The sequence below is a fragment of the Ranitomeya imitator genome, chromosome 1 (genome assembly GCF_032444005.1).
Source record: "Ranitomeya imitator isolate aRanImi1 chromosome 1, aRanImi1.pri, whole genome shotgun sequence".
Classification (NCBI taxonomy): domain Eukaryota; kingdom Metazoa; phylum Chordata; class Amphibia; order Anura; family Dendrobatidae; genus Ranitomeya; species Ranitomeya imitator.
The window spans coordinates 1,226,752,009-1,226,766,951 of record NC_091282.1 but is presented as its reverse complement, the minus strand read 5'-3'; the positions used below and the strand labels follow the sequence as shown (position 1 = coordinate 1,226,766,951).

The following is a 14,943-nucleotide window of genomic DNA, read 5'->3' as shown; positions in this document are numbered from 1 at the left end:
TCATCAGTATCTGCGTTGTGATAACTGTCAGTGCCTGCCTAGTGATAGATGTCAGTGCCTGCCTAGTGATAACTGTCAGTGCCTGCCTAGTGATAGATGTCAGTGCCTGCCTAGTGATAGATGTCAGTGCCTGCCTAGTGACAACTGTCAGTGCCTGCCTTGTGATAGATGTCAGTGCCTGCCTAGTGATAGATGTCAGTGCCTGCCTTGTGATAATTATCAGTATCTGCGTTGTGATAACTGTCCGTGCCTGCCTGGTGATAGATGTCAGTGCCTGCATAGTGATAACTGTCAGTGCCTGCCTAGTGATAGATGTCAGTGCCTGCCTAGTGATAGATGTCAGTGCCTGCCTAGTGACAACTGTCAGTGCCTGCCTTGTGATAGATGTCAGTGCCTGCCTTGTGATAACTGTCTGTGCCTGCCTTGTGATAATTATCAGGATCTGCGTTGTGATAACTGTCAGTGCCTGCCTAGTGATAGATGTCAGTGCCTGCCTAGTGATAGATGTCAGTGCCTGCCTAGTGACAACTGTCAGTGCCTGCCTTGTGATAGATGTCAGTGCCTGCCTTGTGATAACTGTCTGTGTCTGCCTAGTGATAATTATCAGTATCTACGTTGTGATAGATGTCTGTGCCTGCTTAGTGATAGATGTCAGTGCCTGCCTTGTGATAGATGTCAGTATCAGTACCTGCATTGTGATAGATGTCAGTGCCTGCCTTGTGATAGATGTCTGTGCCTGCCTAGTGATAGATGTCAGTATCAGTGCCTGCCTAGTGATAGATGTCAGTATCAGTACCTGCATTGTGATAGATGTCAGTACCTGCCTTGTGATAGATGTCAGTGCCTGCCTAGTGATAGATGTCAGTATCAGTACCTGCCTTGTGATAGATGTCAGTGCCTGCCTTGTGATATGTCTGTGCCTGCCTAGTGATAGATGTCAGTATCAGTACCTGCCTTGTGATAGATGTCAGTGCCTGCCTTGTGATAGATGTCAGTGCCTGCCTAGTGATAGATGTCAGTATCAGTACCTGCCTTGTGATAGATGTCAGTGCCTGCCTTGTGATAGATGTCAGTGCCTGCCTTGTGATAGATGTCAGTGCCTGCCTTCTGATAGATGTCAGTACCTGCCAATCAAAACAATGGTCCAGGTCATAAACAGTAATAAAAGTTACTAAGTTGGAGCACTATAAAGGGGAGTGAACCAGAATAAGTTGTATTTATAACTGGCAACTGAAGGCAGGGAGGTAGGAGGTGATGCAGCATGACACTAGAGGTTCACGGAAGGGAGAACATTAGAAAACCATGTTCATGAGTTTTTCCCCAATCTCCCTGAATGGAAAGCACAAGAATTTCCAGAATACGACACAAAAAAACGCTGAATTGTTGTCCTGCGTCATGAAGGTGCAACATCATCTGGTGACCAAAGAAGCAGAAGGAGCGAGTGCACAGGGATGATACACACCATCGGTCCAAGCTCAATATTAAGAAATGAGCCTTGAGCTCAGCCAGTTATTTATAATCTCACCATTTTTAATTAAAAAAAAAGTGTGAAATGGCAAGGCGGACAATTATCACAAGGCAGGCTCTGACAGTTATCACAAGGCGGACAATTATCACAAGGCAGGCTCTGACAGTTATCACAAGGCGGACAATTATCACAAGGCAGGCTCTGACAGTTATCACAAGGTGGACAATTATCACAAGGCAGGCACTGACAGTTATCACAAGGCAGGCACTGACAGTTATCACAAGGCAGACAGTTATCACAAGGCAGGCACTGACAATTATCACAAGGCAGACAGTTATCACAAGGGAGGTACTGACAGTTATCACAAGGCGGACAATTATCACAAGGCAGGCACTGACAGGTATCACAAGGCAGGCACTGATAGTTATCACAAGGCAGGCACTGACAGTTATCACAAGGCGGACAATTATCACAAGGCAGGCACTGACAGTTATCACAAGGCAGGCACTGACAGTTATCACAAGGCAGGCACTGACAATTATCACAAGGCAGACAGTTATCACAAGGCAGGCACTGACAATTATCACAAGGCAGACAGTTATCACAAGGCAGGTACTGACAGTTATCACAAGGCGGACAATTATCACAAGGCAGGCACTGACAGGTATCACAAGGCAGGCACTGACAGGTATCACAAGGCAGGCACTGATAGTTATCACAAGGCAGGCACTGACAGTTATCACAAGGCAGGCACTGACAGTTATCACTAGGCAGGCACTGACAGTTATCACAAGGCAGGCACTGACAGTTATCACAAGGCGGACAATTATCACAAGGCAGGCACTGACATCTATCACAAAGCAGGCACTGACAGTTATCACTAGTCAGGCACTGACAGTTATCACTAGGCAGGCACTGACATCTATCACTAGGCAGGCACTGACATCTATCACTAGGCAGGCACTGACAATTATCACAATTATTCTACTGCCTGACGGCTTTGTTCCTGATCTAGTCCTCTTGGTACTGTCCTGGCTTTCCGATCATCATCTGCAGTCGGATGCTCTGCCCAGCAGCCACTCTGTGATCTCAACCCAGGGGCCCCTGTGTAACTACAGATCCCTATATTGCAGTGATGGGCGAAGGTTTGGTTTCTTCTTGGCTCTACTAAATGGAGGGGCTGGTGCAAAACCTTGGACATGCTGCCAGCCATCCACTGTCCTTGCAGTGTAAGAAACCCCAAACATGGGTATAAAGGGTACATCGATAACATAACCACCATCCATATCATTGGCCTACACAGTTATGGAACATGTGGTCCGATGATAGGAAAATCTATTTTTGACTCTTGACCCAACGTCAATGCTGCAAGTGCTTCTCACAAAATTAGAATATCATCAAAAAGTGAATTTATTTCAGTTCTTCAATACAAAAAGTGGATCTCATATATTCATTACACACAGAGTGATCTATTTCACGTGTTTATTTCTGTTAATGTCAATGATTATGGCTTACAGCCAATGAAAACCCAAAAGTCATTATCTCAGTAAATTAGAATACTTTATAACATCAGCTTGAAAAATGATAGTAAAATCTGAAATGTATAATCAGTAAATGCAGTCAGTACTTGGTCGGCTCCTTTTCCATCAATTATTGCATCAATGCGGGGTGGCATGGAGGCGATCAGCCTGTGGCACTGCTGAGGGGTTATGGAAACACAGACTGCCCCCAAAAAGCTTAAAGGGGTGTTGCACAAGCCCATCCTGCCCCCAAAGGCTTAAAGGGGTGTTACACGAGCATACGCTGCTCCCTCCTTGGCAAAAAAAAAAGTTTCCATGAATATACTCATTCTCTGATCTTCCCACCGTTCCTGACCCGAGTCGCCACAAGGCGTTACACCAGCTTTACCATCAGCTGCTCTCCGCCTCAGATGTTCTTTCTGTCTCAGCTGCTCTTCCCGTGTTTGGCCCTGTAGTTCCCATGTGCAGAATCGGACAGTCCCCTCCTGACGCGCACCCCAGGTCCTCGCACAGCAGGGCGGCGCTCTCCTGCACTTTTTTCTGCCCCTCACACCCCGGTCCCCGCTGTGTCACTTACAGGCCCCTAATGGACTACGGTCATCCTCTCCTGGCTTCGGCTACCTCAGGTGGCGCACACTAGGCCTCTCTCAGCTCTGCCCTGTCAGGCCGCATGTCTCCACCATCCTGGCACTCTACCAGGGCCACTCTCGCCTCTCCTTTATGAGACACTGGGACAGTAACAGAGGCGATCTCCCCACTGTAACCTTGTCTCCATCATGTGCAGAAATCCCGGCACCTCCAGCCTCGGCCGGTGTCACTGAGGTCATTAACTGACGCCTGAGGAAGGTCCTGTCGCTGAATGATCAGCTGCCGGCAGCTCCTGTGTAATCACCGACCAATGATGTCCCTGATGTGCTCGATGGAGACAAGTCCGGAGACCAGCACAGGCTCTAGGTTTTCGTGTGCCCCTGGCGAAAGAGTCTCAGTGGGTTTAACACATACCCCAATTGATGATACACACATACAGCAGAGAAATCTAGGTATAGTACAATGCCAAATATTTCACATCTTACATTACATGAGTGATACCAATAGCTCAGAAACCAGACAGTATAGTCCTCCATACAGAATAATGAGCCCCATATAATGCTCCATACATAATAATGAGTCCCATGTAATGCTCCATACATAATAATGAGCCCCATATAATGCTCCATACAGAATAATAAGCCCCATATATTGCTCCATACAGAATAATGAGCCCCATTTATTGCTCCATACAGAATAATAAGCCCCATATATTGCTCCATACAGAATAATGAGCCCCATATATTGCTCCATACAGAATAATAAGCCCCATATATTGCTCCATACAGAATAATGAGCCCCATATATTGCTCCATACAGAATAATGAGTCCCATATAATGCTCCATACATAATAATGAGCCCCATATATTGCTCCATACATAATAATGAGCCCCATATATTGCTCCATACAGAATAATAAGCCCCATATAATGCTCCATACAGAATAATGAGCCCCATATAATGCTCCATACAGAATAATGAGTCCCATATAATGCTCCATACAGAATAATAAGCCCCATATATTGCTCCATACAGAATAATGAGCCCCATATATTGCTCCATACAGTATAATGAGCCCCATATATTGCTCAATACAGAATAATGAGCCCCATATATTGCTCCATACAGAATAATGAGCCCCATATATTTATTCATAGAGTATAATGGGCCCCATATAATGCTCCATACAGTATAATGGGCCCCATATATTGCTCCATAAAGTATATCATAGGCCTCATATATTGCTCCTTACAGTATAATGAGCCCCATAGATTGCTCAATACTGTATAAACTGTATATAATGGGCCCAATATATTGCTCCATACAGAATAATGAGCCCCATATAATGCTCCATACATAATAATGAGTCCCATATAATGCTCCATACATAATAATGAGCCCCATATAATGCTCCATACAGAATAATAAGCCCCATATATTGCTCCATACAGAATAATGAGCCCCATATATTGCTCCATACAGAATAATAAGCCCCATATATTGCTCCATACAGAATAATAAGCCCCATATATTGCTCCATACAGAATAATGAGCCCCATATATTGCTCCATACAGAATAATAAGCCCCATATATTGCTCCATACAGAATAATGAGTCCCATATAATGCTCCATACATAATAATGAGCCCCATATAATGCTCCATACAGAATAATAAGCCCCATATATTGCTCCATACAGAATAATAAGCCCCATATATTGCTCCATACAGAATAATGAGCCCCATATATTGCTCCATACAGAATAATAAGCCCCATATATTGCTCCATACAGAATAATGAGCCCCATATATTGCTCCATACAGAATAATGAGTCCCATATAATGCTCCATACATAATAATGAGCCCCATATATTGCTCCATACATAATAATGAGCCCCATATATTGCTCCATACAGAATAATAAGCCCCATATAATGCTCCATACAGAATAATGAGCCCCATATAATGCTCCATACAGAATAATGAGTCCCATATAATGCTCCATACAGAATAATAAGCCCCATATATTGCTCCATACAGAATAATGAGCCCCATATATTGCTCCATACAGTATAATGAGCCCCATATATTGCTCCATACAGAATAATGAGCTCCATATATTGCTCCATACAGAATAATGAGCCCCATATATTTATTCATAGAGTATAATGGGCCCCATATAATGCTCCATACAGTATAATGGGCCCCATATATTGCTCCATAAAGTATATCATAGGCCTCATATATTGCTCCTTACAGTATAATGAGCCCCATAGATTGCTCAATACTGTATAAACTGTATATAATGGGCCCAATATATTGCTCCACAAAGTATATCATAGGCCCCATATAATGCTCCATACAGTGTAGTAAGCCCCATAGATTGCTCCATAATGTATATAACAGGCCCCATATATTGTTCCAGTATAATGAGCCCCATATAATGCTCTATGCAGAATAATGGACCCAATATAATGCTCTGTACAGAATAATGAACTCTATATAATGCTCCATACAGAATAATGAGCTCCATGTATTGCTCCATACAGAATAATGGACTCCATATATTGATCAATACAGAATAATGAGCCCCCTATATTGTGCTCCATAAAGAATAATGGAACCCATATAATGCTCCAAACAGAATAATGGACCCCATATAATGCTCTGTACAGAATAATGAGCCCCTTACATTGCTCCATACAGTATTATGAGCACCGCATAATGATCCATATAGAGTAATGAGCCCCATATATTGCTCCATACAGTATATAATAGGCCCCATATATTTGCTCTATACATAGTGAGCCCCATATAATGTTCCATACAGAATGGGCTCCATATAATGCTCCATACAGTATAGGATGGGCCCCATACAGTATAATAAGTCCCATATAATGCTCCATATATAATGGTCCCTGTATGATGCTGCAGTATATGATAGGCCCCATATAATGCTCCATAAATAATGGGCCCAATATGATGCTCCATATATAATGGACCCCATATAATGATCCTTATATAATAGGCCCTGTATGATGCTGCAGTATATGATAGGCCTCATATAATGCTCCAATATATGATGGGCCCAATATGATGCTCCATATATAACGGACCCCATATAATGATCCAAATATAATGGGCCCCCTATGATGCTCCATTATTATTATTATTACTATTTATATAGCACCATTAATTCCATGGTGCTATACATGAGAAAGGGTTACATACAGGGTTATAGATATAATTTACAGTACACAAATTTACAGTGACAGACTGGTACAGAGGGGAGAGGACCCTGTCCTTGCGGACTTACATTCTATGGGATAATGGCGAAGAGACAGAAGGTCGGGAGTGTGGCAGCTCTGGTGTGAGGCGGCAGCTCGGGTGGTTGGAAAGGCGGCAGCACGGGAGGTTGGTGAGGCGGCAGCTCTGGCGGTGGCGAGGCGGCAGCTCGGGTGGTGGTGAGGCGGCAGCTCTGGCGGTGGCGAGGCGGCAGCTCGGGTGGTGGTGAGGCGGCGGCTCTGGCGGTGGCGAGGCGGCAGCTCTGGCGATGGCGAGGCAGCGTCTATGGAGAGGCGGCGGCTCTGGCGATGGGGCAGAATGGTTATTGCAGGCTGTAGGCTTTCTTGAAGAGATGGGTTTTCAGGTTCCGTCTGAAGGATCCGAGGGTGGTGGATAGTCGGACGTGTTGAGGCGTGGAATTCCAGAGGATGGGGGATATTCGGGAGAAATCTTGGAAGCGGTTGTGTGAGGAACAAATAAGTGTGGAGGAGAGTAGGAGGTCTTGGGAGGATCGGAGATTACGTGAGGGAAGATATTGGGAGATTAGTTCAGAGATATATGGAGGGGACAGGTTGTGGATGGCTTTGTAGATCAGTGTTAGTAGTTTGAACTGGATTCGTTGGGGAATTGGGAGGCAGTGGAGGGATTTGCAGAGGGGGATTACGATTAAGGGTGCTGCGTCACCTGAAACGCGTAGATAGTGTTTTTTTACCTATATTGTGCTGATGTTTTATCCTCTGCTTCTTATATGAAGTGAATAAAGTATTTAGTTTTTACTTTTCACCGCTTCGTTGAGCTGGAATTCCTTTTTCTTGCCCTAGGACAGAGCCTTGAGGGACTCCAACAGAGAGAGGGCGGGATGAGGAGGTGGTGTGGGAGTGGGAAACGCTAAGGGTATGTGCACACGTCCGGATTTTTAGCGTTTTTTTTGCGGAATTTCGCAAAAATGTCAAAAATGTCAAAAATGTCTCCAAGACTTTACACGTGCTGCGCCGATTCTTTGGAATGCACTACCTAGGTTAATACGATTAATCCCCAATCCCCACAGTTTTAAGCGTGCTCTAAAAACTCATTTGTTCAGACTGGCCACCGCCTCAACGCATTAACCTAACGATCCCTGTGTGGCCCATTTATAAAAAAAAAAAAAAACACAATCAGGTTCCTCGCATCATGTTCTCATACACTTTATGCAGTATTAGCCCTCTGTGTCTGTACTGCTACATACTTAGGCAGATAACTGGTTCATGCAGCTTTACATGAACACCTGAGCCTTACACTATAGCTGGTCCGAATAACTAAAGCAATTGTTACCATCCACCTCTCGTGTCTCCCCTTTTCCCCATAGTTTGTAAGCTTGCGAGCAGGGCCCTCACTCCTCCTGGTATCTATTTTGAACTGTATTTCTGTTATGCTGTAATGTCTATTGTCTGTACAAGTCCCCTCTATAATTTGTAAAGCGCTGCGGAATATGTTGGCGCTATATAAATAAAAATTATTATTATTATTATTAATAAAAACGCTATAAATCCGGTAAAAAAACGCTAACATTATGCATCCTATCTTTTAGAATGCATTCCGCATTTTTTGTGCATATGTTAGCGTTTTTTTCCGCATTTTTTGCGGATTTCCTATCAAAAAGGATATTCCGAAAAAAAAAAAAAACGCAAAAATTCCGCAAAAAATCCGCGCAATTTCCGCGAGAAATCCGCGCAAAAAAAAAACACGGATTTCTGGCAGAAATCTCAGGATTTTGTCAGGAAAAAATCCGGACGTGTGCACATACCCTAAATGTGCGGTTGGAAAGGTATGAGGCATCCAGGACAGGGCAAGGCCTTTGATGCCAAGGGAAGAAAGAATCTGTAGCAGTAGGAGGTGGTCAACTGTGTCGAAAGCAGAGGACAGGTCGAGGAGGAGGAGGATGGAGAACTGTCTGTTAGCTTTGGCTGTGAGTAAGTCAGTAGTAATTTAGCAGCCTATTATGTGGCAGAAGGGTGGGCAGAGACCACCTACACGTCCTCACACGAGGATGGCAGATAATTAATGCCCATCAAAACAAAAGGCTCAAAAAACGCATTAATGCATATGGGGGGGTGATGGGGATATAGATAGATAGCCGGGGCGAACCTACACGAAACAAAGAGGTGGCATTTGTACCTGTGCTTAAAGGAGACCCCAATGATGTGCATGGCCCCTCGGCAATCGGGTTCCTATTACAGATCAGCCAGAAGAAGATATTCCAAGCTCTCACCGATCCACAGGAGAGAAATACTAGACTGGTCCCAAGAGCGGCGCTCTCCGTTCAGACAGGTCCTGGTGACCCCACTTCTGCGATCGGTTGAACCCCCACTGATCAACCATCCTGTAAGTCTCTGATCGCTTTTCTTTTTTACTGGAAAACCTCTTTAAAGGGACACTGTCACCTGAATTTGGAGGGAACAATCTTCAGCCATGGAGGCGGGGTTTGGGGTTTTTTGATTCACCCTTTCCTTACCCGCTGGCTGCATGCTGGCTGCAATATTGGATTGAAGATCATTCTATGTCCTCCGTAGTACACGCCTGCACAAGGTAATCTTGTCTTGCGCAGGCGTGTCCTATGGAGGACAGAGAATGAACTTCAATCCAATATTGCAGCCAGCGGGTAAGGAAAGGGTGAATCAAACACCCGAAAACCCCGCCTCTATGGCTGAAAATTGTTCCCTCCAAATTCAGGTGACAGTGTCCCTTTAAGTTACACTTCTGCCATTGGCTATTTCACACTTTATCTTCCAGGCGACTTTCTGTGCTTTTTATTTTTCTCGTTTCTATTTTCTTTGCTCCTCCTGGTTGTTCTTCCTTCTTAGCTCATGTCTCATTTCTCCATTTGTCTCTATTAATTGTTAATAAGTTTCACATCCCTTGTACCGTCACAGACCACAGCTGATTCCTTCAACTTCAGAGGCCTAGAGACAAAATATATATATGTGACTTATGAATAATGCTAAAACTGTCTGCTGGGAGACGAGAGGAGAGAGCTGCGCAAAAAATCTGTGTAATTTGTGCATAATGCAGGGACTGTCTGCTGGGAGAGGGGAGGAGAGAGATGCCCAAAAAACTATGTGACATGTGAATAATGCAGGGACTGTCTGCTGGGAGAGGGGAGGAGAGAGATGCCCAAAAATCTGTGTGACTTGTGAATAATGCTGGGACTGTCTGCTGGGAGAGGGGAGGAGAGAGATGCCCAAAAAACTATGTGACATGTGAATAATGCAGGGACTGTCTGCTGGGAGAGGGGAGGAGAGAGCTGCACAAAAATCTGTGTGACTTGTGAATAATGCTGGGACTGTCTGCTGGGAGAGGGGAGGAGAGAGATGCCCAAAAAACTATGTGACTTGTGAATAATGCTGGGACTGTCTGCTGGGAGAGGGGAGGAGAGAGATGCACAAAAAATCTGTGTGACTTGTGCATAATGCAGGGACTGTCTGCTGGGAGAGGAGAGGAGAGAGCTGCACAAAAATCTGTGTGACTTGTGAATAATGCTGGGACTGTCTGCTGGGAGAGGGGAGGAGAGAGATGCCCAAAAAACTATGTGACATGTGAATAATGCAGGGACTGTCTGCTGGGAGAGGGGAGGAGAGAGATGCCCAAAAATCTGTGTGACTTGTGAATAATGCTGGGACTGTCTGCTGGGAGAGGGGAGGAGAGAAATGCCCAAAAAACTATGTGACATGTGAATAATGCAGGGACTGTCTGCTGGGAGAGGGGAGGAGAGAGATGCCCAAAAAACTATGTGACTTGTGAATAATGCTGGGACTGTCTGCTGGGAGAGGGGAGGAGAGAGCTGCACAAAAATCTGTGTGACTTGTGAATAATGCTGGGACTGTCTGCTGGGAGCGGGGAGGAGACAGCTGCACAAATATCTGTGTGACTTGTGCATAATGCAGGGACTGTCTGCTGGGAGAGGGGAGGAGAGAGCTGCGCAAAAAAACTGTGTGCCTTGTGAATAATGCTGGGACTGTCTGCTGGGCAGGGCCGGCGTTAGGGGCAGGCAAACCAGGCAGCCGCCTAGGGCTCCCACTCCTCCAGGGGCCCTCAGTTAGTGGCCACCTTGGGGCCCCTGAGTAAGAGAGGGTGGTGCCGCCCCCTCCCCGCATCACGTATTCAACCTTGATAGTTGAAAGCGGTGATGGAGGAGAGAGCATCATATGACACTCCCTCTCCCATCACTCCCTCTTTGCCTGTGACTCAGCATGTATCAGCAGTGGAGCTGGTGAGATGCTGAGACACTCTGCTTAACCCTGCTGTTCTGTTCGGTCTGGGGAGACCTATTTTGAACTTTGGTATTTTTTGGGGTGTTCAAGATGCGGTTCTGAAACTTGTGGTTGATTGACTTAAATGAGGATGGGTCGGTCGGCCACGGGTTTCAGAGCCGCATCTTGAATATTTTAAAGAATATTGAAGTTCAAAGTCGGTCATTTTTGACCAACAGAACAGCAGGGTTAAGTCAGAGCAGCAGGGGAAGGAGGAGGAGAATTGTGTGTGTGTGTCTGCATTATAGTGTGTGTGTCTGCATTATAGTGTGTGTATGTTTGTGTGTGTGCATTATAGTGTGTGTCTGCATTATAGTGTATGTGTGTGTGTCTGCATTATAGTGTGTATGTGTTTGTGTGTGTTTGTGCCTGCATTATAGTGTGTGTATGTTTGTGCCTGCATTATAGTGTGTGTGCTGCACAATAGTGTGTGTGGGGGGACTGCACTATACTGTGTGTGTGGAGGCTGCACTATACTGTGTAGGTGGGAGTTGCATTGTACTGTGTGGGGGCTGCACTGTGTGCGGGGGCTGCACTATACTGTGTGTGGGGGGCTACATTATACTGTATGTACTGTGTGACTTGTGAATAATGCTGGAACTGTCTGCTGGGAGAGATGAGGAGAGAGCTGCACAAAAAGCTATGTACCAGATAAATAATGCTGAAGGGCTCACGGCAGACAGCGCAGAAGTATGTCACCCACCCGCATGGATATATCTTTCTGTTTATAGTGGGGAGAGGTAGGTGAAGATTTCCCAGTTTGCCCAGTATAACTGACTGGTGCTTTTATTACTACAGTAAATATTCTCACGTGCGTTTTTGTTGACATCATAAAATCACATAGCAACTCTCCTATCTGCTCCTGTCACCACTTTATCACCTTCCCCATATTTCTCCTTCGTCACTTCCTTCATTTTCTATCTACAATTAGAACATTTATTCCGTCTGAGATCAAACACTGGAGCAATTGTCAATAATGAATAAAGTGCGCGGTTTGGGAAAGTTATAGCCCCTCCACCCTCCATCAGGAGTCACCAGTTATTACACTTGGGCAAAAATATACAGGAGCCTCTACGGGGGCAGCCGTGACCGACAGCATGTACAGGGGATAGAAAATCATCTTCTCTAGAATGTGATGGGGGGGGGGGGATATTCAGTGTCCTGAAGACCCAAGACAAGCCGTGGTATCGGCAACGTGCAAAGCAAAATGCAATGTTCGGCAAAGGAAATCGAACTAATGTAAGAAGTTACCGACACCACGAACTAAACCAGTGCCAAGCCTGTAACCAGGGTGATGAACCTTCCCAAAAACTGATAAAATTACTCCAAAAGCTCAGCAATAAGTCATCCAAGCCCCAGCTCACTCCCTCCGGACTTACTGCAAGGATTATAAGGGAACAATAAGGTAATGACGGGGCAAAAAGTCTGGTCCAGGGGAGGGAAGGGAGACGAGAGCGGCAGATAATCACCACCAAAACGAAGAATTCGGGCCTAAGAATGTCCAAAGTCAAGAAGAGTCTTAGTTGGGGGGAGTAGTTGGGGGTGTAGCTACCTCTATATAACTAAACCCCCCCAAGTAGGACTCTTGTTGACTTTGGACTTTTTTTTTAGGTCCTAATTTTCGTTTTCCACGAAATGTGATAATGAAGGTGCTGATTTTTTGTGGCTCTCTTCCCGCTTCCCTCCCCTGGTGTCCAAGCGGGCAAAGTATCATCTGCGTGTTCTAAATGAGGGGGAAAGGTGTGGAGATGAGACCACGTGCCGGTACCTCAGGACCTGGACATGTCACCCCGACGCAGTCTGCTCCATCGGAGGGTCTGCCCGAAAATTATCCCCGAAGAGCGCAGATTAGCTCCGATGGCACCATTATAGTCTACGGCCTGGTCGTTCCGAATCCCGAATTCCGAAGTGATTTCTTTTAACACATTACTTAGCAAAAAAACCTCACAAAAAACAAATCCTTAAGAAAATGTAAAGAACATGTAAGATCTCTCGTCCATTCATACATTACACATTAAAGGCGCATTATAGGGAGACGGGAACCATAAGGCTCAGCTATGGGGAAGTGGCCGACTCCCGGCCCTGCCCGGCCGCCGTGTCCACATTAGGAGAAGTGACGAAGGCGCAGAACCTGCAGGATCTGGGAGTGGAGTTTCAATTCTCTAATAATAGAAAAATAAAGCAGAGAGAAGTTCCTGGTTTTACTGCAGAAGATGATGGCGGAGGCTGCGGGGGAGATGATGGCGGAGGCTGCGGGGGAGATGATGGCGGAGGCTGCGGGGGAGATGATGGCGGAGGCTGCGGGGGAGATGATGGCGGAGGCTGCGGGGGAGATGATGGCGGAGGCTGCCGGGGAGATGATGGCGGAGGCTGCCGGGGAGGCTGACCTTAATATCTCCTGTATAGAAGAGGAGCTCCGCCAACTCACAGGTGGGATTCGGGTTCCCGGGGGTCACATTCTGCAGACACCGTCATGTACAGATGAATGTATAGCTCTGATCACCAGATATGTATAGTATGGAGTATAGTGGTGTATGCAGTAACGCACGTGCACAAGGGCGCGTATAGGGATCTAACATACAGGTGAAACCAGAGGTTTCCATCCACTACATATAAAGACACATCTGCAGGTTTTTCTCAATATCTGACATGAAATCAGAGTAAACCTTTCCCGTTTTAGGTCAGTTAGGACCATCATTATTATTTACCTTCAGTGCATGGAAACTTCTGCTTTACACTGCACATTATATGGACAAACAACTTCATATTAAACTTCCAGAAGCTTTTCTGGCCTCCCTTTCTAAATCCATAGACATTGATATGGAGCTGACACATGCTTCTTGGAGTATACAACAGCTGCAGGCTTATGCTTTGCAGGGAATATCTTTGGCAGACAGCAGATGGCGCCATGTTCTGAACTCTATATTGTTATCTCTCTGGTTTGTCTTGTTGTGATGATGCAGAAAACAGTTCATTCTCCTACAAAATACTTTTCCCCATATTAATGTCTATGGATGCAGAGGAGGACAGAGAAGCCCCCGGAGGAGGATGTGGGGGGCACATACTTTTCCCCATATTAATGTCTATGGATGCAGAGGAGGACAGAGAAGCCCCCGGGGGAGGATGTGGGGGGCACATACTTTTCCCCATATTAATGTCTATGGATGCAGAGGAGGACAGAGAAGCCCCCGGGGGAGGATGTGGGGGGCACATACTTTCTCCATATTAATGTCTATGGATGTAGATGAGGACAGAGAAGCCCCCGGAGGAGGATGTGGGGGGGCACATACTTTCTCCATATTAATGTCTATGGATGTAGATGAGGACAGTGAAGCCCCCGGAGGAGGATGTGGGGGGCACATACTTTCTCCATATTAATGTCTATGGATGTAGATGAGGACAGAGAAGCCCCCGGAGGAGGATGTGGGGGGGCACATACTTTCTCCATATTAATGTCTATGGATGTAGATGAGGACAGTGAAGCCCCCGGAGGAGGATGTGGGGGGCACATACTTTCTCCATATTAATGTCTATGGATGTAGATGAGGACAGAGAAGCCCCCGGAGGAGGATGTGGGGGGCACATACTTTCTCCATATTAATGTCTATGGATGTAGATGAGGACAGAGAAGCCCCCGGAGGAGGATGTGGGGGGCACATACTTTCTCCATATTAATGTCTATGGATGTAGATGAGGACAGAGAAGCCCCCGGAGGAGGATGTGGGGGGCACATACTGTCTCCATATTAATGTCTATGGATGTAGATGAGGACAGTGAAGCCCCCGGAGGAGGATG

The 14,943-nt window shown here is 45.8% G+C and overlaps 1 protein-coding gene across 2 annotated transcripts in view; it reads left to right on the top strand.

Moving 5' to 3' along the window:
* The first annotated feature begins 13,360 nt into the window (after positions 1-13,360).
* LOC138657366 (shootin-1-like) overlaps positions 13,361-14,943 on the top strand; it is a 50,091-nt gene continuing 48,508 nt past the window's right edge. Inside the window, exon 1 of one of the 2 annotated variants that reach the window (XM_069745111.1) lies at positions 13,361-13,578. In XM_069745111.1, coding sequence (XP_069601212.1) covers positions 13,362-13,578 — 217 coding nt within the window. In that variant the 5' untranslated portion in view covers position 13,361. The remainder of the gene's footprint in view (positions 13,579-14,943) is intronic. The other variant, XM_069745110.1, reaches the window with a different exon arrangement.